Genomic DNA, 22,768 nt, shown 5'->3' on the forward strand with positions numbered 1-22,768 from the left:
TAACCCCGGCAGAGTTCTACGAACAGATGCGGTGAATCCATGGACGCTTTTCTTAGCTCACTTGCACCCGTATTTCGACTGACCTTGGGGCAGGTGCTCCATTGACACCGCTGTCTGCCCGGCAGCGGGAAGGGAGCAGTGGCCGGCTCGGAGAGACTCACAGAAGCTAGTTTTGATCAAGCTAGAGAGTTAAAAACAGCAGTGCAACCACGGCAGACCAGGGCAGCAGGCCAGGGTGGCTGCCCAAGCACAACCTCATCCACAACCCTCGCAGTGGGGAGCCCAGGCTGCCGGCCGCACCGCTGTCTCTGCATGACGGCTTTTCGCACGCTCCAAGCTGAGCAGGTGCGGGAAACGCCGCGCCTCCAGCTGCAGGGCCGGCTCCCTTTCCCGTCAGACTGCGGGAGCTGAGCTGCTCGCTGTCCTTCCCCGTTTACACCAGTACAAAGCAGATCAGAGCAGCAATGATCTGCACTCCCTCGGCGCTGGTATAAGCAGTGGCACAAGGTGCTGGGCACCGGAGAATCTGGGCTTTGGTGGCTGGTTACAGGATCTGTGCTAGCCCGTGGGAGGGGAGCTCTGGCCTGCACTACACAGCCAGCCAAGGTGCTCCCATGAGCCCATCTGCACTCGGAGGCCAGTCCTCCTCCTCCCAACGACCCTAGGAGAACAGTAGTGTTACCAGGGGTGAGAGGGAGAAGAATCGGGCCCCAGGGACATGGGTTTGCTAGTCCCCACTGCTTCTCTGAGTCCAGACACTGCTGCGCGTGCTGCTGAGTGCTGCCCCCCAGCACATTTCCATGGTTTCAGCTGTCCCACGCCGGCAGCGAGACACTGCACAGGTCCTGCCTGCTGCTGGCCTCTATCATTTCCTCTGCCCTCCCCAGCTCCCTGCACCTTACAGGCCTGTGCTGCGTCCTGGGCAAGGTTAGCTGCACAGAGCGACACCACACCTAGCTCTGGAAAGCCGGCACAGTAATTGCTGCTGCATTTTTTATGACGGCTGCTGGAGTGGAGAGTGTGAAAGAGAAGGCCCTGGAATGAGCTGAGCTGCCAGGATCCAGCCTCAGGGACAGGCGGGGGGAGGGCAGTGTGTGTGTGTGTGTGTGTGTGTGTGTGTGTGTGTGTGTGTGTGTGTGTGTGTGTGTGTGTGTGTGTGTGTGTGTGTGTGTGTGTGTGTACACGCGCAGTGAGGAGGGGGCATTGCAATAGCACTGGGTGTGTGCATGTGGCTGTGATCGGGATGCACAACGATGCCTGACTTGAAATCACAGAAAAATACCCTTTGACTAGGGGAGATAAAGCCAGTGACCAAAATCACCATCCAGATTGACTGGAATGAATCCGCCATGGAGCTAAATGCAGACGGCTGCAACTGAGCGGTGCTTAGCGCTGGAGGTAGGACTGAGTCAGGCTCCCAGCTCCCAGCCGAATGTCCCTCTGCGAGTGGAAAAACCCAGGCTGGCTATGCAGGCAGCCAGCAGCCCTGAGAATTAATTGCCGCCCCATGGGAGTCAACATTCACAGCAAGAGCTGGGGCCGAGGGAGGGAGCGATGAGGGAGTCCGTCCTGCGGATTAACTCCTTGGTACGTCACCTCCACGCGGTCAAGCCTTGAGACCCTGCATCCGAGCACAGACACAACCCCCATTGAAGCCAACAGGAACCCTGCGTCCAGACCCGGCCTGTGGAGACAGGCACTTCCAGAACACGCTGAGCTCTCAAGGGGACAGTCAGAGCCCTGGACTCTGTGGTGCCACAGGGACACCTCAACCGAGCTCAGGGCCCCAGCGTGCACCGACAGAGAAAGAGAGACAGTCCCTGTGCCAAAGAGCTGGAGGGAGGCAGTGACTGGTCCAAGGTCACCAGCAGAGCCAGGAATGGAACCCAGGTGCCTGAGTTCCTTTGCAGGGCCCCACCCAAGGGAACGTGCTGCCTCTTGCGATGCCAGGAGCCCATGGGCGCTAACTGCTGCAGAGCTGGGGAGCTGCTGGGAACCCCAGGGCTGGAGAAAGACTTTGGGGCACATGCTGGTGCTTCAGGAAGCAGCCGAGCAAAGCTCCCGCCAGGCACGAGGCTGGGCGGGAAAGGGGGGGCCTGTCACTGAGCTCCCCACTGACCGTCCAGAAGCTGCAATTCCAGGCCATTGCCCGAGGTTCGTGTCACTCACCCTGGGCTGCTCCACAAAGGCCTCATTGTGCCCAAGAGCTGTGGACAGGAGTAGACACCCTCGTCCCTCCATGCCAGCCTCAGGTGCCATCTCTGGGCTTGCCAGGGCACGGGCTTGGCATGGACTCAGGGTGACTGCTGCTGCATCAGCTGCCTCTCCCTCGCCTCAGATGCCTGCCTTTGCCCAGTGAGTTACCGCGGCCGGGTGCACATCTACTTGGCGATGCTGCGGGCTCCCCAGGAACAGCGCCCCACCCTACACCATGCACCAGAGGCGCTGCGTGTTACTCGCCTTCTGTCTCAGTGTGGCAAACTGGGAATGTTCTTAATGTTTTCTCTGAATACTGTGCTGGTGCCTCAGTGTCCCCATGGCAGTTCTTAAGTATCTAGGTGGTGGAATAAGGGTGTGTGATTGCTGCAGAGCAAAGGACCAGTGCACCTAAATGCCTGACCCTCTGTCTCCTAGCAACTGATGGCCTGGGCCCCCCCTCTGCAAAGGTGCCAGCTGAAGGTGTTGGAGACAAAGGGATCAGGTGACCTCCTGGCCCGGGAAAGGAACTGAGCAGAGGAGGAGGGGCTGGAGGGGTTTTGGAGTCTGGAGTTGGCTGGGGACGAGGAGTGAAGTGCAGACATGGGGGTCTGGCTCACTGACCCCCAGAATGGACCCGGCCGAGGGGACCGGCTCACGGTACCTACAAGCTCTGTTTTAGACTGTGTTCCTGTCATCAAATAAACCTCTGTTTTACCGGCTGGCTGAGAGTTATGTCTGACTGCAAAGTTGGGGTGCAGGACCCTCTGGCTTCCCCAGGACCCCTGCTGGGGCAGGTTCACTGTGGGAAGCGCACGGAGGGGCAGAGGATGCTGAATGCTCCAAGGAGAGACCCAGGAGGTGAAGCCGTGAGAGCTTCTTGCCCTGCAGACAGTCTGCTCCAAGGGAGAGGAGGCTCCCCAAAGTCCGGACTGGCTTTGTGGGGAGCAGTTCTAGAGCATCGCCCAGAGACTCCGTGACACTCAGGCCACGGGCAGGCTGGAGACTCACGCTCCTGGAGTGCTGCTCTTTGAAACCGGGCTGATAAACCTGCCAGCCAAGAGCACAATCAAGATGCAGGGGTGAGGGGAAAAACGGACAAGTGACTCCCTGGCAGGAACCAGCTGCTCTGTTCTGGGCAGTTCTCCAGCCTGGGCACAGCACCTGTGCCCTGGGGTTCAAGCTTTTAGGGTACGTCTACGCTGCAATTTCAAACCCGTGGCTGGCCGGGCTCAAGGCGCTGTTTAATTGCAGCATGGATGTCTGGGCTCTGGGACTCTGTCCTGCAAGGCCAAGTATCCCTGTCAGCCTCCCGACCCTCACGCACAAACAGACTCGCTTGGCGCTGCCTCCTCCTGATCACATATGTGAGGGGACGGGGCTCGGGAAGAGCCTCTGCCTGTGAAGCAGGGTCACCTTGGGGGAAGGTGGAGAATCACTGAGGAAGAGGAAACGTTCATCAGTTTCAGGATCTTGGTGGAGCCGTGGGAGGTAGGAAGGATGTACTGGCAAAGAGCTGGCGATTTCACTGCCAAGAAGGGACCCTTGTAATTACAGAGCCTGCCCTGAACCAGGCAGGCCAGAGAACTCACCCCGTGAGGCTGGCACCCAGCCCCAAACGTCCCTAGTAAAAGCAGTTGTTATGAGAAGGAGTAAATAACACAAGAACTAGGGGTCACCCAATGAAACTAATAGGCAGCAGGTTTAAAACAAACAAAAGGAAGTGTTTCTTCACACAACGCACAGTCAACCTGTGGAACTCCTTGCCAGAGGATGTTGTGAAGGCCAAGACTATAACAGGGTTCAAAAAGGAACTAGGTAAGTTCATGGAGGAAGGTCCATCAGTGGCTATTAGCCAGGCTGGCAGGAATGGTGTCCCTAGCCTCTGTTTGCCAGAAGCTGGGTGTGACAAAGAGGGGCTGTTCTTAATGTTTCCTCTGAATATCCGTGTGGGGCCTCAGTTCTGGCTGAAACTCTGTCTCCGTGGCAACTAATGACCCAGGCCCTTTCCCCCTGCAAGGGGATGCTAAAGGTGTGGGAGAACAAAGAGACCTCCTGGCCCGGGAAAGAGACAAAGGCCAGAAAGGAGGGGCTGGAGGAGGGTTCAGTTTGGGGCTGGCTGGGAAGAGGCAGGGAACCCCCAGTCTGGGGCCTAAGATCCTGGCGCCCAGAGAGACCTGGCTGGCGGGTTCTGGTTGTACCTACAAGCCCTGCAGCACTGGGGACAGCTGGTCTCAGCAGCTAGGCAAAGGGGCTTGCAGGCTTTGCTGGGAGAATGGCTCCAGCTCCCAACGCAGGCGGCTCTGACCCAGAGCCCGCGCGAATCCCAGCCCCACTTTGCTCAGCACCGTCTGCAGAACGGCCAGTCCCTCCCCGCAGCTCCTGGCAGTGCCGGTGCCAGTAACCGCGAGGTGGCAGCCGAGGGTGGTCGTGCGGCTGCGTGGTGGCAGGCAGCAGCCACCTGGGCCCCGGTGTTAGCTGGGAAGAGTTTCATCCATTCCACGTAGCCTGGCAACACGCAGCCTTCTCGGGGCCCCACCCGCCAGGACTGGGAACAGTGGGCTCTGTGGGTAATTAACGGCTCTTCACATGCCCCAGGAGGTGGGCCAGAGTCCCTATCCCCACCCTACAGGGGGAAACTGAGGCAATGAGCGGTGATGTTATTTACCCACAGTCACATGGGAAAAGAGTGGAAAAGAACCCAAGAGTCCTGCCTCCAACCGCCTTGCTCTTATCCGCTACAACACGGCCCCGACCGGAGCCGAATTAGAGCCCAATGGCTCCCCATTGCCAGTCCCCGCTCTCGCCACTAGACGCACCCTTCACAGGCCGGTCGGGCGGTTACTGAGGCTGGTGCGGCTTAACGCAGATCTGGGAATAGGGTGACCAGACAGCAAATGTGAAAAATCGGGACAGGGTGGGGGGTAATAGGAGCCTATGTAAGAAAAAGACCCAAAAATTGGGACTGTCCCTATAAAATCAGGCCATCTGGTCACCCTATCTGGGAGGCCCAGACGACAGACAGGTGCGTAAGGACTGGACACAGTGGCCAGGGGAATGGGACTGCCCAGAGCACTGGGGTCGGGGTGGGGTGTAGAACTGATAAATGAAATTGTTTTTAATTGTTCACTTTATTAATGTAACTTTTGTTCACCATCCACACTACACCTGCCTACACTGTAACTAACTTCTGTTCCCTGTTTGCCATATTGTAATTCAAACCCCATTTTAAAACACTCACTCCATTTTGTAAAAGCTTCCTTCAACCTTCATTTTTGCAAACCCTGCTGTCATCTTATTAGTTTAGTTTAGATGTGTGAATAAGGTATGTATGGATGATGGAATCAACCTCCAGCCCCAGTCTCTCCTGATGAGATAAAGTTCAAATACCAACGGCTGAAGACCTAGACAACAGCCCTAAACAAACTAAGGGCTTGTCTACATCAGAAAGTTGCAGCGCTGGTGAGGGAGTTACAGCGCTGCAACTTTGAAGGTGTACACATCTGCAGGGCATCACCAGCGCTGCAACTCCCTGTTTGCAGCGCTGGCCGTACTCCCGTTTTGTCTGGGGTGTAGAGGATCCAGCGCTGGTGATCCAGCGCTGGTAATCCAATGTAGACACTTACCAGCACTTTTCTTGACCTCCGTGGAACGAGGAAGCCTCTGGTAATCAAGCTGGTCTCCTTTCCCGGTTTGCTCTCTCGTTCCCGGAACCCCGAGCAAGCGGTTCTCCTTCCCTGCGGTTTGCAGAGTGGCTCCGGGAACGCGAGAGCAAACCGCGGTGAAGCTGGTCTCCTTTCCCGGTTTGCTCTCTCGTTCCCCGAACCGCCGAGCAAGCGGTTCTCCTTCCCTGCGGTTTGCAGGGTGGCTCCGGGAACGCGAGAGCAAACCGCGGCGAAGCTGGTCTCCTTTCCCGGTTTGCTCTCTCGTTCCCCGAACCGCCGAGCAAGCGGTTCTCCTTCCCTGCGGTTTGCAGGGTGGCTCCGGGAACGCTAGAGCAAGCCGCGGCAAAGCTGGTCTCCTTCCCCGGCTTGCTCTCTCGTTCCCGGAACCCCGAGCAAGCAGGTCTCCTTCCCTGCGGTTTGCAGGGTGGCTCCGGGAACGCGAGAGCAAACCGCGGCGAAGCTGGTCTCCTTTCCCGGTTTGCTCTCTCGTTCCCCGAACCCCCGAGCAAGCAGGTCTCCTTCCCTGTGGTTTGCTGGGTGGCTCCGGGAACGCGAGAGCAAACCGCAGTGAAGCTGGTCTCCTTTCCCGGTTTGCTCTCTCGTTCCCCGAACCGCCGAGCAAGCGGTTCTCCTTCCCTGCGGTTTGCAGGGTGGCTCCGGGAACGCGAGAGCAAACCGCGGCGAAGCTGGTCTCCTTTCCCGGTTTGCTCTCTCGTTCCCCGAACCGCCGAGCAAGCGGTTCTCCTTCCCTGCGGTTTGCAGGGTGGCTCCGGGAACGCTAGAGCAAGCCGCGGCGAAGCTGGTCTCCTTCCCCGGCTTGCTCTCTCGTTCCCGGAACCCCGAGCAAGCAGGTCTCCTTCCCTGCGGTTTGCAGGGTGGCTCCGGGAACGCGAGAGCAAACCGCGGCGAAGCTGGTCTCCTTTCCCGGTTTGCTCTCTCGTTCCCCGAACCCCCGAGCAAGCAGGTCTCCTTCCCTGTGGTTTGCTGGGTGGCTCCGGGAACGCGAGAGCAAACCGCGGCGAAGCTGGTCTCCTTTCCCGGTTTGCTCTCTTGTTCCCGGAACCCCGAGCAAGCAGGTCTCCTTCCCTGCGGTTTGCAGGGTGGCTCCGGGAACGCGAGAGCAAACCGCGGCGAAGCTGGTCTCCTTCCCCGGTTTGCTCTCGCGTTCCCGAAACCCCCCTTGAAGCCGCCCAACAGCGCTGCAGTGTGGCCACATCTAACACCACTTGCAGCGCTGGTTGCTGTAAGTGTGGCCACTCTGCAGCGCTGACCCTATACAGCTGTACTAATACAGCTGTAACAACCAGCGCTGCAAAATTTTAGATGTAGACATGGCCTAAGAAGCATCCACCCTAAAAAGAAAAGGACAAAAAAACAACAGAAGGAAGATCAAAGCCAGATTCAAGGCTGAAAGTCACGCCTGCAATTGATGGGTGATCAATCCAAACCCAGAGGCAGCGTGACACACAGCAAGACCTATAGACTTTGAATCCAAACTAAAAGCCTATAAAAAAGAAGGGTGAGATGAGAGACTTCGGGTAACATTCTGCTGCCAACATGGAAGGACATCGGTGCCTGCCCAACAGAGATCCAGCTTGTCCTTGTGCCCGGCTTTCCTGGCCAGTTAGCCGCCACAAGCTACGAAGCCAAGCTGCAAAATCAAGCCACGAACTCAAGCTATCTTCAGGACTAGTAACTATGCAGCAGCTGCAGAACATCTGGGGTGTGTGTGTATAGGTATTAGGTATAATGTGTGTGTGTATAAGAATTAAGGTATTAGTTATTGATCATAAATCAGATTATCATCATAATAAATGTGACATCTTTGTCTTGTCCCCTGAAAAGATCCTGTGTAGTTTTGTCTGTACAACAGGGGTGGGCTATTTAGGGTTTCTGGCTTTAGGACACGACCCAAGCTGCAGAGGGGCCCAGCAGGCTCTGACCTGTTCAGCCCAGGCCCATCCCTGGGGCTTGGGGAACCCCCCAGTGCCCATATCAGCACAGGGTGCACCTCATGTCGGGTCAATTGGATGCAGATGCCTAGGTCACTGGTGAGTTACCTCCAGAGACCCCTATGCTCCCGTCCCAGCTGCAGTGGGGAGATTGCAGCTCCTGGCCGCTCCACTGCCTGGTGGCTCTGGCTGGGTTACAGTTCCTCTCCCATCTGCTGCAGAAATCAACAGCCATTACTCCCAGCAAATGGTTTCTAATCAGAGCAGCTTCGGAGCACCTGAAAAATGACTGGGGGAAGGTGATTGAATGGAGAAGAGGCTGGGGAGGCGGCTGGACTGCAGTCATTTATCAGCAGAGATTCCTCCCCAGGGGCTGCAGGGAAAAGCATTTGTTTGTTTACTTATTTTTAATTGCAAATATGAGGCCCTTCCCCTGGTGTCAGCCTGGCACTCGCCCATGGCCCTGCCTCCTCTGCTGACTCCTGAGCTGAGCTGGTGGAGGCAGGACCAAAGGGCATGAGCTGAGCGGCAGGGGCTTGCCTGTAAAGGTGCAGTATTAACTCCAGCCCCAGATGTACCAGTCTAGTGTGACCTCCTGCGGGCCAGAGAGCACCCCCACGAGCCTAGCATCCCGCCCAGTGGTCTGCGGGCTAACGGGACCACGTCATCCAGAATCCCCTGCACCTCTAGGTCAATCCCCTCACCGGTATAAATGTGTGCCTTCGTTCTACGCTGAATTCGTCTAGTGCCTGCTTCCAGCCACCGGCTCTTGCTCTGCCCTTGTCTGTGATCAGAAATCTCCTCCCCACATAGGCACTTCTAGGCCGTAATCAAGCCACGCTGTAACCTTCTCTTCAGCAAGTCAAGCAGATTATCCTTCCGCTGTCAGGCAGGTTTCTCAGGCCTCAGGTCCATCTCCTGGCTCTTCTGTGAACGCTCTCCAACTTCGCAGCTCCCTTTGCTAATGCTATGACTCCAGCAGTGGAGGCTGATTTTTGCAGTTGGGATTTGCAAGGCTGGGAAAGGCTAATGGCCATGCAGAAGATGCTAGAGAAAAATAAAATAGCACAGCGGAGGCCACAGACCATGGAAGAATAAGCAACAGGGAACACGCCCCTATTGGCCAGCAGAAATAGGACAAGGCAGGGTCTTTCCATCTGTAATGTCCATGGTTCTCGGAGCGCTTCTACAGAGGTCACTGCAGACAGCCCAAGAGAGGGGCTGTTCGGGTGGGGACCTCACCTTGCCGCCTCCCATGTGAAATCTGTTCCATGCTCTGCCTGGGGCTGGCAAGCCGTCACCTTTCACCAGACCCCACCATGCCAGGCTCCATGGCACCGTCTCCAGAAGGCTCAATAATCCACACGAACACAGCAGGGGCCTTGTCCCTCTCCAGCACACATGGGAGGTGACAGCATACTACAGATACTAGCCGGAGGAGCTGCTCCCTTAGCTTGTGCCAGCTCAACCACTGACATTTTCACATGCAACTAGTAGTTCTGGGCGGCCCGGTTGACCTCCAGGGACACACACTTACCACAGTGTCCCTAAGGCAGCTCACTGATCGGGGTCCCAAACGGTGGCTTTCACACTCAGGCATTGCTTTGAAAACATTGAACTCACGGCCTTCAGCATGCAGACTCTGCCAATGACGCCAGCTGAAGTTTGCCAGGTCGGGGGGGAGTGGGGGCAAGGTGACGGGGGGACATTCTGCGTGTACATGTTGGCTGTCGGAGCATCTCTAGCCGAGCTGGAATGAAAATGCAGCTGAACCCCAAGGCATCCCCTGCACACATGGCTGCCGCGTCCCCTTTCAGCGCTTTCAATGCTTGTGGAATAGACACCTGCCTCTGCTGCAGAGAGGAACCACTGGCTCCTGAAGGGTCTGTCTGTACCTGCCACGCTTTGATTTCACCGAGCAGGACTGTTCAAAGCACCGTCGAGGGAGAAAACAGGATGAAATATTCATGTGTGTGGCTCGCTAACAGGCAGGTGGCAGCTCTGGGTAAGGATGCCACAAGCTCCCTCATTAGGGAGGAAGAGATGCGAAAACAACTTTCAAGCCAGCATCTCACTCCCGGCAGCTCCCGTCCCTTCTGTGGAAGACGCCTCCTCCACCCAGCAAGCCCGATAGGCCTCCGCTTTTCTGGCAGAGGCACACAGGAATGCAGGGATGGCCAGACTGAAGCAGCTCCAGGTTCCCTCTACCCTAGTATCCCATCATCTCTCGTGACCAACACTAGCTACTTCTCAGCTAGGTGGGACCCCCACCCTTCAGTCAGCAGAGACGGGGGGCAGCAGGCAAGGGTGTGCCTAGGGCAGGGCAGCTGTGGGAGGGTGCAGGGAGCCTGACTTTGGGGAGTGGGTGATCGGAACAGGCCCACGGCCAGGGCAGCCACATTACAGGTCGACTGAGACCCGTGGCCCTCCCTACTCAAGGGCATGTGAATACACTTTGCTCTGCAGCATTCACCTTCTGTTGCCGCAGCTTGTGTGGGGTGAAATTCACCCCTGGGCAGTGGGCCAGTCAAAGGCCTTAAACCCAGCAGGATGTGATGCCTGGGTCTGGAGCTGGGCCCTGCCCCGGGGTGAGGTGCTGTGCGGGGAACAAGGCCTCATGCCAGGGCCTGGCCAGGTTTTGTGGGAGCACATGCTGGTACTTCTGGGACAGCATGGGCCCAGCCCTGGTGCATGCACAGTCCTGCAATACAGCATCCCCCAGAACCCGACAGGGGCAAACTCCTCCAAAAACAGGCCTGTCCGGTTTAAGCCTGGATGAGTGGCCTGCTGATGAGGACACTGGACCATCATTGCTGTACCAGCGAGGACTCCAGATGGACACGTCTGAGATCCTGCTTCGTCTTCCCCTCCCTCGTGTGTCCCTACCCCCCACACCCACCACGTCTTCCTCCTGTCCTCTCCGTCGGCTGTTCGCTGATCCTGGAATCAGCTGCCCTGCCTGGCAGCGCATGGCGAGATGAGACAGCCCGGCCAGCTCCTCCCAACCAGACAGGGACCAGTGGAGGGTGTCACGGAGTGTGGGGGAGACAAGGCCCCGCACCCCCGGCTTCCTGCTATTCACCGTGACTCTCAGTCAGCCAGTAACACAGAAGGTTTATTTAGATGTCAGGATCACAGTCCAAAACAGGTCTTGCAGGCATAGACAACAGGACCCCCTCAGTTAGGTCCATCTGGGGGCCCCAGGGAGGCCACATCCCCGTTGGGAAGCCCAAGCCCTGTCGGAGCTCCTCTCCATTTCCCTGCCAGCTCCAAACTGAAACTCCCTCCAGCCTCTCACTCAGCCTCCCCCAGCCTTTGTCTATTTCCTGGGCAGAGGTGTCACCTGGCCTCCACCCCCGCTCCTTGGTTCCCCTGTTACATGCTCAGGTATCCTCCCTCAAGGAAAGTCTCCCTTCCCCAATGCAGACAGTCCCAGCAAAACTGCCCTGCAACCTTCCCAGGCCAACACTCCCCACTCAGCATTCCCAGAACCCAGCCAGAACATTCCCACCTAGTCACAGGGGGACCTGCCATCCCTGACCAGGGAGGGGCACTGGGGGAAGAGGCGGGGATTTGGGGAAGGGATCCAATAGGGGCAGGGAGGGGGCAGAGTTCGGGCAGGCACTTTGGGATGGGGTTGGAATGGGGGCGGGCCCAGGGGCGGGGGCACCCATGGGCGCCGGAGAAAAGTTGGTGCCTATGCCACCAGGAAAGCACATAAAGCAGCAGAGAGCAGAATAAGCGACACCACCATAAGTGCTTTTAACACAGGCAGAACCGCCTACACTGACACGCCACAGCAGTGCCACCACCGCCTTTGGAGACGCTACATTCGGCCAACGGCAAGGGTCTCCCACCGGCGCAGGCACTCCCCCGCCCCCCCCCCGAGAGGCGGTAGTGAAGCTGACAGGAGAATTCTGTCTACACCAGGGGCTAGGTCGGTTTAACCATGTTGCTTGGGGGTGGCGGGGGTGGCGGATTTTTCACCCCCCCCCGAGCGACGCAGTTATATGGTCCTAAATTCCTAGCACCGACCGGGCCTAGGGAGGTTTGTGGCTGGCATGTTAGAGCAGCAGGACATGAGCACAGTCGAGGCCTTAGTCTGCCTTGTCCATTGGCAGGATTGTCTCACACTGTGTCTGTGCAGCACCCGGCGCCACTGGGTGCTGCTCGCAGTTGGTGCCTCTGGGCACTCCTAGCAGATGCAGAATGGGACTTTCAAAGCCACCTCGATGCCCAAATCCCACTAAGGCTGGGCATCACTTACGCCTCCCTGCCTCTTGCCCCATATCCTCAGCTGTATCCACAGAACAGCGGCACCCATCCCTGACATAACTCAGAACCACAGTGCTGCTAGCGCCCAAGGCCGCAGTACCAGACAGCTAGAGCACTGGCAAATGGGATGCTGCAAAGGGTTTACCTGGAAGCTTTTAGTGTTCAGGCTTTTCTGGCTTTCAGTGGCCACCTTCAGCCTGGAATCCAGCCCCTTCATCAGGGACTCCGTGTTGCGCACGTACTGCAGGTCGCGGTAGGTTCTCAGGTCCAGCACCTCCATGGACTGGGAGATGTTCTGCACCTGGAAAAGCAAAATGGAGCGGTGAGAGCAGGGGCTTTCCTGAGACGTGCAGCCCCTCTTCCCAGAGCAGCACCGGGGACTGGTACAGGCGAGAGCCCGCAGTGCATTCGTGGGACACGCTCTCTCTCTCTCTCTGAGGTACAAACGTCACCTTTATTGCTGTTCCCGGGGGGTTTCTCTCCTACACAAGCTGAAGTTCTGCACTATTTCTACTTCCCAGAGCCCGGAGCTCAGGACCCACAGGATTGTCCAGCTCCTTCCCCAACATGCAAAACAACCCAGCTCCGTGCAATATAGATCCCAAATCATAGCTCAGTGCTGCTGAGCGCAGGGGAAGAGTTGGCCACTGGAATTGTTCTGAGTGTAATTAATAAGGGCCCAGGAACAGGATGAAACTCTGATTTAATACCAGTGCTCCAAGGAGATGCCTCATTAGCACCGCACTCCTCTACCTTCCCTGGGAAGGCTGCAGGTGACTTCCATTTGGATTCTGCACAGAGATGGCCAGAATTGATTTGATATGCCCTGCTCCCTCCCCTGATCTCAGTTTAATTAACGAGGCCCTCTCCCAGCTCTGCACCTCCTGCCCATAATGAAAAGATGATTGTGCTAAATGAATTACAGGCATGCAGGGAGAAAGCATCTTCTCTCTGCACCAGAGAGATGGGGAAGTGAGCAAGCAGCTGGCCTGGCAGCATCAGCAGCCATTAGTCACTCATTCGAGCATTCACTGCATCCAGCTCCCCTCCTCCTTTTGATCACAGCAGATTCTCACTTACAACCAAGCCTGTTTGTGCTGCCAACACTGTGTAGAGGGGTTACCAGGTGAGGGACAATGAGGCCCGTTACAGGGCACCAGAAGCGTGTGTGCGCGCGGGGTTTGTTTCAATCCATTCATCTCAAGGGGTGGATGGCAATTGGGTTACAGCCAGAAGCTTTGTGATTGTTTTTTTTCAATAAACGTTTAGATTCTGGGCACCGCATTGGAACCTGCTGGCGAGCCTTGTGCCTGAGGCAGGAGCGTGAATTAGTGGGTAGGGTGCTGGATGGAGACTCAGCCGACCTGCCTTCTATTCCCAGCCTCTCTGGGCCTGTTTCTCTTTTGTCTGTCTTATCTAGTCACCCTGTGTGTTTGTTAGGACAAGGAACCGGCTCTCCCTGCTAGGGCTGAGTACATCACCGACTGGAACAGCCATGAACGGACCAAAGGAAAAAAAGTTTCACTTTGGGTCGAATGGAAGCGGAATTTTTGGTGACTTTGAGTCTGTTCCAGAGCGAGGATTTCAACCTGCATCTCCCACCTCCCAGGTGAGCACCCTAACCCCCTAGAAATCATGAGCCCCGGGGGTTAGGGAGCAACACCGCCCTTCCCCCCATCTCCTCCTCCTGCAGCCCTTTTACGAGTGGCCAAAACTCTTCATGTCAGAGCCACAAATCAGTTCAAATCGCCCACAACAGCATTTTTTGATGAATAAAATATTCATCTGCGAAATTTCACCCAGGTCCACTCTGTACGTGTGAGCAGCCCCCAGCACATGGGGCTGGTGTAGGTATGGCGAACAGACTGCAGAGCAGCGCTCCGCCATGGGACCCCTCCTGCTCCCGCTCAGGCCAGGCCCAGACATACACACCCCTCCTCCTCCTCAGGCCAGGCCCAGAGCACACGCTAGTCCCATTTAGGGATTTAGAAGAGGCCTTGGCCGCCCAGGGTCAGTTCCCCTGAAGGCTTGCCCCTGCCTGTGCCGTGCACACCGGGTACTCGTAACGCAGCAGTGTCCCGGTTGAGGAAAGTTTGCCGTAATCACACAGCAGTAGAACACAGGCGCCGGCTGCAGATCTCCAGCTCTGTGTCCCGTGAGCAAGGGTCACGCTGCAGCCTGATTTCCCTAACCTCTGCCTGCCCTGGGCTCTCTTTTCCTTCTTTCCTCTGCCAGGCTGTGGTGAGCATCTGCTCCCCTGCCACACGCTGCAGCAGTGTCCGTAGTCTGGGGTGAGCAGTTGTTACGAGACGCATATGAAGATCTTTCCAAATGCAATTTGCTTGCTCACTTGGCTGCACGTGGTGTTTCGGCCTGGCTGGCACATCTCCCCCGTGCACTGGTTCTGGATAGACAAACGCCTGCTGAACGAGGGGCTCTGAGGGGACTGCTACTGCAGAGAGCAGCACCCAGGTCACTAGCAACACCCAGCCATCAGCGGGTATTTAACAAACACCAGCTTTTCTCCCAAAGGCCAGGACAGAGCAGCTACAGGAGGCTAAATAAAGACAGCACTGAATTGTTACACGCTACGGATGCCCTACAGGCTCCCAGGTAGACCAGGGGCCTGTTGTGCCAGGCACTCTGCAGACACAGAGATGGACAGAAATTCCACCCCAGCCGGAGGGGCTGAATTCTGTCTGAGGCACCATCCAGAGGCAGGCAGAGAAGCTCTCTGGCCCAGGCAAAACAGGAGTTGATTCCTGGTCTAGTGTCTGGCCCCTGGGAAGATCCCTCCCTGCCAAATTAGCTGAGAACACTCCTCTTCCTGCAGCTTTCATGTATAAACTCCCATCTTTTGATCGGGGCTGCAGCTGTTCCTTGGTTCTTAAACCACCCGAGTGCACGTTTCTTGTGGGCTTTGATTCTTTTGTTTCATCTGCCGCCGCTGCTAAAATGAGTTTATTTCAGTGCCTTAACGAGACGAGAACGCACCGTCAGTGGTTATTTATTTATTAACAGGGGCCCTGGCGGTGTTTACGGCTGCAGCCTCTGAAGGCTTCAGAGCCATTTTGCAGCAAGTTATAATAAAAGTTTAATTGGTTTTTTTGTGTGTGAATGTATAAAGAGCGGAAAGGAAATAAAAGGAAAACTGCCTGCTTGTGGACTCTGCCCACCGCAGATGGGGGACTTGAGACCAGTTAGAAAACTTAATAGCTTTTAATAACATTTACCGCAGTAAAGCGACCCAGGGGGCGGGCGATTCCTATGTGGGGAGAGAGGGCAGGTCTCTCTCTGCAGCACCTCGCAGAGAAACAACGCAACCTCCAGAGACTGCATCTGTCTGTGGAGCATTGTCAGGCCTGCCAGACCCCCAGGAGTCCAACCTTGGGGCAAGCCCCCCCAGACGTCCCATGCTAAGCAGGATGGGAGACCTCCAAAGGCAGCGAAAGTCTCGGCGTTCCAGCAGACGTGCAGAGCTTAGCCCGTCTGCACTGCAATCAGAGGCGTGAATGCAGCACAGGCAGCCATAGCGCAGTTAGCTCGGAGCCAGCCAGCTCCGGGAACAGGAGCCAGCGGTGTGATTGCTCCAGTGTGGGCCCAGGGTCCCAGGCAGGGCTGTGCGCTCAGGCTGTGTGCTTGTGCTGCTATTGTTTTCCACGCTAGCTAGGTCCAGGGCCGCTCAGGGGGCTGCATGTGCTGCAGTCACAGCTCGCACGGCAGTGGAGACAAGCCCCGTGTCTCTGCTGGAAGTCCAGGGGGAAGCAGGTGTGACGAAGTGGCAATGTTCTTAATGTTTTCTCTGAATACTGTGTGGGTGCCTGTCACGGAGTCACCAGGCGATACTCTGGAACTGCTCCCCACAAAGCCAGGCAGGACTTTGAGGAGCCTCCTCTCCCTCGGAGCAGACTGTCTCCACGACAAGAAGCTCACACAGCTTCACCTCCTGGGTCTCTCCTTGGAGCATTCAGCATCCTCTGCCCCTCCGTGTGCTTCCCACAGCAAGCCTGGCCCAGCGGGGTCCTGGGGAAGCCACAGGGTCCTGCACCCCCACTGTGCAGTCAGACGAGACTCTTAGCCAGCCAGTAAAACAGAGGTTTATTAGATGACAGGAACACGGGCTAAAACAGAGCTTGTAGGTACAGCGAATGGGACCCCTCAGCCGGGTCCATTTTGAGGCCCAGTGAGGCAGACCCCTACGTCTGCCCTCACTTCCCATCCCCAGCCAGCCCCAAACTGAACCCCACTCCAGCCCCTCCTTTTCTGGGCTTTGTCTCTTTCCCGGTCAGGAAAAGAGACAAAGGTCCAGGAGGTCACTTGATCTCTTTGTTCCCCTTTAGCTATTCTAGCGGGAAGGGCCCTGACCATTGTCACTAGGAGACAGAGGGTCGGCCATTTATGCACACTGGAGACTTTTAATGCATAGGGGAAACTGAGGCACCCACACAGTATACAGAGGAAACATTAAGAACTGTCCCACTTCATCACAAGGGATTAACCCTAGTGTCCGTCTCTTCTTAATCCTTAGCCAGCCAAGGTCAAGAATTGCACCTTGCCAGGAACAGGTTACATGGCCCTGGGTGCCTCTCAACTGGTCAGATCCCACTTTCCCCATAGCACATTTCGAATGCCGGAGTTCCCTCTGTGCCCTGCCAGTAAACCAACACTGCCACTCACCCTAGCAGTAGCTGCGTGTCAGCGGTGGATGAAGTGCCCCTTGTGTGTATTTGGGAGGCTCCACCTGACTGGGCTGGGTGCTGCATATGTTGCACTATCTAAGTAGACAAAGGCAAGATTATGAGTGACCCCATGTTTACACTGGGGGGAGCTGAGACCCACAGATTTGCCCACTGTAACATACACAGTCAGCAGCAAAGCTGGGAACCAAGACCAGATCTCCTGCATCCCTGCCCAGTACTTCAATCCGCCAGGCCAGCCGGCCCCTCAGCCAAGAGTTCTCCCTGGTAATAGCCCACACGGCGAGCGGGGCTGTCAACGTATACAACAGAGGCTGCACTAGCAGCAGGATCTCTCGTCTGTCTCCCCTCCTCACACATCGAACACGGGACCTTCATTTCGCAGCTCGCCCATTTCCTGCCATCCCAGCTGCTGCTGGAGGAACAGACCGCTGACAAAATGGGCGGCATGGCTGCAAAGAGATGTCCCCTTCCAACATGCTGAGAGCAGACGCTGTTCCCCAGCCCCCTTCATCGGGCTTTGCTCACTCAGAATGTTGCACACAGGCAAACAGGTGGTTCGGGCGACAGCCTCCACTCGACACCGGCACTTAGCTGGGATGGGACTGACGGAGCTGTGCAGAGGCCAGCTCGCTCTCTCTCTCGCTCGCTCGCTGCTTCCAAGCTATTGTAATTCCTGCCAAGGTCAGGGGCTGACTTCCCTTCACCACCAGCTGAGCCCTCCTGCCACTCGGGGAAGATTTATGGGTATTTATTATTTATTTTTGGCCTCTCCAGGTCAGTGGTGCGCCCTGTGAAATGCACAGCGCACAGCAGACTCCCTGGGAAATGCCTCCCTCGCTTTCCCTAACTCTCATCACAGGGGCTGCAGGCTGGGAGCATTTATCGGGGTCTGTGCAGACGTACGAGCTTATCTCCCTGCCAGATCTCCTGCCGTCAGCATCTGCAGCCCCTCACGTGAGCAACAGGCACCCAAGGAGCAGAGCTGACTGGGAAAACCACGTCCATACGTTCCACTCTGGACTGGCCGTCCAAAGCCTGGAACTTGAGGTCCGGGCTCCCAGTGGACAAGGGCAGAACAGATCCAGGAACCTCAGTCACTCGATCTCTCCATGCCGCATGGAGCTGGGCTGGATGGCTCGGCAGTCGTGGCACCCAGGAATCCGCACTGCCCTGGGCTGTCCTGAGCTGGTGAAATGAGGGAGCTGGGGGGTAAGGAACAGTTTGGCACACACAGTGATGAGATCTACTGGTCTGGGACTCCAGACCCCCGGATTCTTTCCCAGCTCTGTGACCTTAGGCCAGTGGCTCTCCTCCTTGGGGCATGGCCCGTCTCTTCTCAGAGTCTGGGCAGCTGTGGGCACAACGGGGCTGTGTCGAAGATCCCAGCTGAGGCCGCTGGGTTTGTTGTGATGCAGATGTGTTAAGATCTCTGAGAACATGGCGATGCGGGACGAGGCTTTCACACGGGGCTGCGTGACAATGAACATGTTAAAGTAAGTGTGTCCTGGTTTCCAGGGGAGTGGCATGCTCACATCTGCAGCGAGGATAGTGGCAACTCGGAGAACCAGGACACGCATCCAGCCAGGCACCTGCATTTGGAAAGGGTTGACCCTGTGTCACGGAGTGTGGGGAAGTCCAGCCCTGCACCCCTCTTCCTGGGACTCACAGTGACTCTCAGCCAGCCAGTAAAACAGAAGGTTTATTGGACAACAGGAATGCAGGTTACAGCAGAGCTTGGAGGCCCAACCAGGCCCCCTCAATCGAGTCCTTCTGGGGGTTCAGGAAGCTTAGTTCCCAGCTTGGGATTCCCTGAATTCCAACCAACCAGCCCAAACCCAAAACTGAACTAACTCCCTCCAGCCGGCCCCTTCCTCTGTCCAGCTTCCCGGGCAAAGGTGCTGACCCCCTCCCCGCTGCCTAGTTCAGGTTATGGGCTCAGGTCCTGTCCCTCACCGAAAGTCCTCCTCGGCTCTCCCATCCCCCACACAGACAGCCCCTACTCCATCACACCCTGTCCCTCTGGCACAGTCTGCTTTCCATGGAGCGAATATAGCTTAACACACGAGAGCCAGTCGAGATTACAGCCAGCATTGCAATAAGCAACCAACACCCAACGCTCAGCCCTGCACCAGAGCCGCAAAGGATTTAAACCCGCTTAAAAATACCCACGCGCAGGCCCCTTCCAGACACCCATGGCAGGAGAAGCAGGCATGACCCTGCACAGGTCCCAACTCTGGAGTCACCCCGTTCCATCCATCTCACAGGGGAAAGAAAACTGTCCTCTTCTCCTCACTCCAAACCAAACCCATTGACTCCGTCCAGACAGAGCTTGTTTCCTTACGCAGTGCCTGCGACACACCCCATGGGCAGGGCTGCAGGCACCACCTCCGAGCTTGGGCAAGGTGATCTGGAGAAACATCACGGCACTGCTCCAGGAGATCGGAGGCAGCGAGCCCAAGGGGGCTGCAGGCACCACCTCCGAGCTTGGGCAAGGTGATCTGGAGAAACATCACGGCACTGCTCCAGAGGAGATCGGAGGCAGCGAGCCCAAGGGGGCTGCAGGCACCACCTCCGAGCTTGGGCAAGGTGATCTGGAGAAACATCACGGCACTGCTCCAGAGGAGATCGGAGGCAGCGAGCCCAAGGGGGCTGCAGGCACCACCTCCGAGCTTGGGCAAGGTGATCTGGAGAAACATCACGGCACTGCTCCAGAGGAGATCGGAGGCAGCGAGCCCAAGGGGGCTGCAGGCACCACCTCCGAGCTTGGGCAAGGTGATCTGGAGAAACATCACGGCACTGCTCCAGGAGATCGGAGGCAGTGAGCCCAAGCGGGCTGCAGGCACCACCTCCGAGCTTGGGCAAGGTGATCTGGAGAAACATCACGGCACTGCTCCAGGAGATCGGAGGCAGCGAGCCCAAGGGGGCTGCAGGCACCACCTCCGAGCTTCTCTGAGAGCAGCTCTCCGTCCCCCCTGCCCACGGCGCACAGAAAGGTAGCAGTGGGAAGCAGCCGTCCCAGAAATCACAAAGGACCTCCCCACACACACACACCTGCTGCCCTGGCAGTGGGGCTCAGAACCACCCACTCCTGAGACATTCAGCATGTGACACTCCAGGCAAGGGCTCTTCAGCTCCCCAGAGCTCATGCCAGGTTAACGCGATGTTCTCCCCAACACTCCTGAACGCCTCATCTGCTGCCGCACACTGCAAGATGCAATCGCCAGGGTAGCGCACGAGCAAGACACCTCTGCAGCAGGCGCAGCCCCACCCATCCGTATTGCTGTATGCCTTCCGTGAGCATCCAAGAGTCCCCAGGTCAGCGCCGAGCCCTAGCCAGAGGGAGAGCCAGCCCTGCTCTGCCCTGCTCTGAAGAGGTGACAGTCTAAGGGTGCAAGGGACAGAGAGGTGCAAACAGGAGAAGTGACTCCCCCAGGTCACCCAGCAGGTCAATGAAGAGACCTCAGCTCTGCTGTGCCTCCCGCCCGCAAGCTTCGCACCAAAGAGAATGACAGGGCGCATGGTGGGGATGTCACATCTCTCTGGGCAAGCAGCGGGGTGACGGCAAGAGCAGCACCCCAGGGTAGCTGGCTCACGGAGCTGGCAGTCCCTATGCCCCTGGATAGGACTCCCTATGCAGTGGTGCCTCTCCGAGGTCTGCAAAGCCCGGGGCGGGGGACGATGGCAGAGACACGGCAGAGTCTGCCCATGCATGGAGGCGGCGTGCGAGGGATTCCAGCTCTGCTGCGGCTCCCTGGGGGACATTAGCTGAGCTCCCGCATCTCTCTGGGCTCCGTCCCACACTGTAACAGAGAGGCAGCAGTGTGTCCATGTCTCTTCAGCCTGAAGCTCTTCGGGGTATGGGGCTGTCTTGCCGTGTAGCTGCACAGCGCTAGGTGCCAGGGGCCCCGGACGTGCCAAGGTGCAGACGCTCAGAACTCAGCACCGGCTGGGCTGCAGGGGCAGCCACTCGGAGGCAGGGTGTGGCCCCGTATTAAACCACGTGTCCCGCCAGCCTCCGCCCTTCTCCGTCCCTGCTCCCTCCCTTTGCAACCTGCCCCATGGCACCGACAGGGAGGGCTCTGCACCTCTTCCACTGGCTCTGAGCTGCCGGAGGCTCCTGCTGCTGCTTCTGGCCATGGAGGCTGAGCAGGGACATGCCCTGTGTGGGGGGGACCGGAGTGCGTCACTTGGACGCTCTGTGAGTGACAGGTGACCGTTGCCGACCCCCATGGTGGTGCAGCGTTGCTCCTTAGCTAAGGGTCTGGGCGAAGCAAGGCAGGGGAAGGCAAGCGGCCTTCCACTTTCCCTGGAGGAACCTCCCCAGAGACAGTGGGGCTGCCGGAGCAGCTGCTTCCCAGAGAGATTCAGCTCACCCCCTCGGCCATCCGCTGACCCGGGGCCCAGCATCCAGACAGCGTCTCTGGTAACGTGCAGGGACAGAAGCAGATGCTCATCTCCGCGGGCCCGGCGGGCGGGCAATCCCCTGTGGCATGAAGCTGTTAACCCGTCACGCATAAGGGGCTTCGCTCTCCCACCCCAACGCATCCCTCAGTGAGCGTCTCCAACATTTCCAGGCTCCTGCAGCTGCTGCCTCTGCCATCCCCTCCGAGAGACAGCGGCTAATGAAATGTCAAGTGTGTCTAAGCACCAGGCCCCTGTGGCTGCAGAGGCAATCTCTGTCCAGGTAGGGGGCCCAGAGGATGTTTATAAAGCCTGGAGCCAAACACCCCCAGGCAACCAATGCCCTGGAGCCTGTTTTAGCCAAGGTAACTACACAGCGGCCATTACCGATGTATCTGGGCGCCTCGCCATCACTAGTGGATTCATCCTCACAACCCCACAGGAGGCAGGGCAGAGCTGTTGGCCACACTGTGCAGGCAGGGAAACTGAGGCACACAGAGACTACGGTTTGATCTACACTACACTCAGAGGTGTGACTGCATACCATGCTACCTTTCATCCAGCCACCCTGGGAATAGGTGATAGGGGATGGGTCACTTGGTGATTATCTCTTCTGTTCATTCCCGCTGGAGCACCTGGCATTGGCAACTGTCAGAAGACAGGACACTGGGCTGGATGGACCTTTGGTCTGACCCAGTCTGGCTGTTCATATGTTCTTATGTAAAAATAGCAGGAAAGACACTCCCCATCACGCCGACCAACCTGGCCTCCCTGGGTCCCTCTGCTCCCCTGTCTGTCCACACTCACCACATCGCCTAACCTGGCCTCCCTGGGTCCCTCTGCAACCCCATCTGTCTGCACCACACCTTTTTCTTTGGGCTGAAAGCTCTTTGGGGCAGGGCCCGTCTCTTTGTTCTGCGCCGGTGCTGCACCCAGCACAGCAGGGTTGTGGTCCGTGACCGGGGCTCCTAGATGCCATTGCAACATAACATATGGTGCCAAGTCCTGGGGGCCCTCGTCTGTGACTAGGGGTCCTAGGCACTAGGCCCCCCCTGTGGGGATGCAGTATGGGGGCCACAAGATACACTTACTATATCAGTATAAAGCTGCAGGGACATTGGCTTCACATCGGTGGCACACGCAGCCCAACAGACCCAGCGTCAGGCATAAGCAGGTGCTTAGGGCCCAGAGCAGCTCAAGGGCCCTCCCTGTTAATTATTAGTGTGTGTTGGGGTCGGGGGCAAATACATCCCTGCTTCGGGCCCCAGGGGACGAGGCCCGGCTCTGCGGCCCAGAACGCTCGGCCCGTGCGCTGCCACCTCTTCGCCACTAGCTTGAACTGGGCTCCGTGGGTTAAAGCCGGCAGGGATGTGCCAAGCCCAGCTGCACCCTGCCTCTAACGGCAGTGGAGACACCCCGAGGGACTCAGCCAGAGCAGCTGTGACCCTGGGCTCCCGAACCTCTGCACCATCTGCCCAGCTCCCCCAGTGCAAGTCATTCCCAGTCTCACTGCCAGTTAGCAACCAGGAACAGTGAGGAGCAGAGAGGAGCCATTCCCTATTCCCACCCCACTTCTCCT

At 57.4% G+C, this 22,768-nt stretch overlaps 1 protein-coding gene across 2 annotated transcripts in view; it reads right to left on the reverse strand.

Annotated features, from left to right (window-relative positions):
• Positions 1 to 22,768, reverse strand: part of OLFM2 (olfactomedin 2) — an 88,401-nt gene that overhangs the window by 15,091 nt on the left and 50,542 nt on the right. For both annotated transcript variants that reach the window (XM_030547686.1, XM_030547685.1), the window contains exon 3: positions 12,234 to 12,389. In XM_030547686.1, coding sequence (XP_030403546.1) covers positions 12,234 to 12,389 — 156 coding nt within the window. The remainder of the gene's footprint in view (positions 1 to 12,233; positions 12,390 to 22,768) is intronic.

This window comes from Gopherus evgoodei, unplaced genomic scaffold, assembly GCF_007399415.2.
Source record: "Gopherus evgoodei ecotype Sinaloan lineage unplaced genomic scaffold, rGopEvg1_v1.p scaffold_66_arrow_ctg1, whole genome shotgun sequence".
NCBI classification, from domain to species: Eukaryota; Metazoa; Chordata; order Testudines; family Testudinidae; genus Gopherus; species Gopherus evgoodei.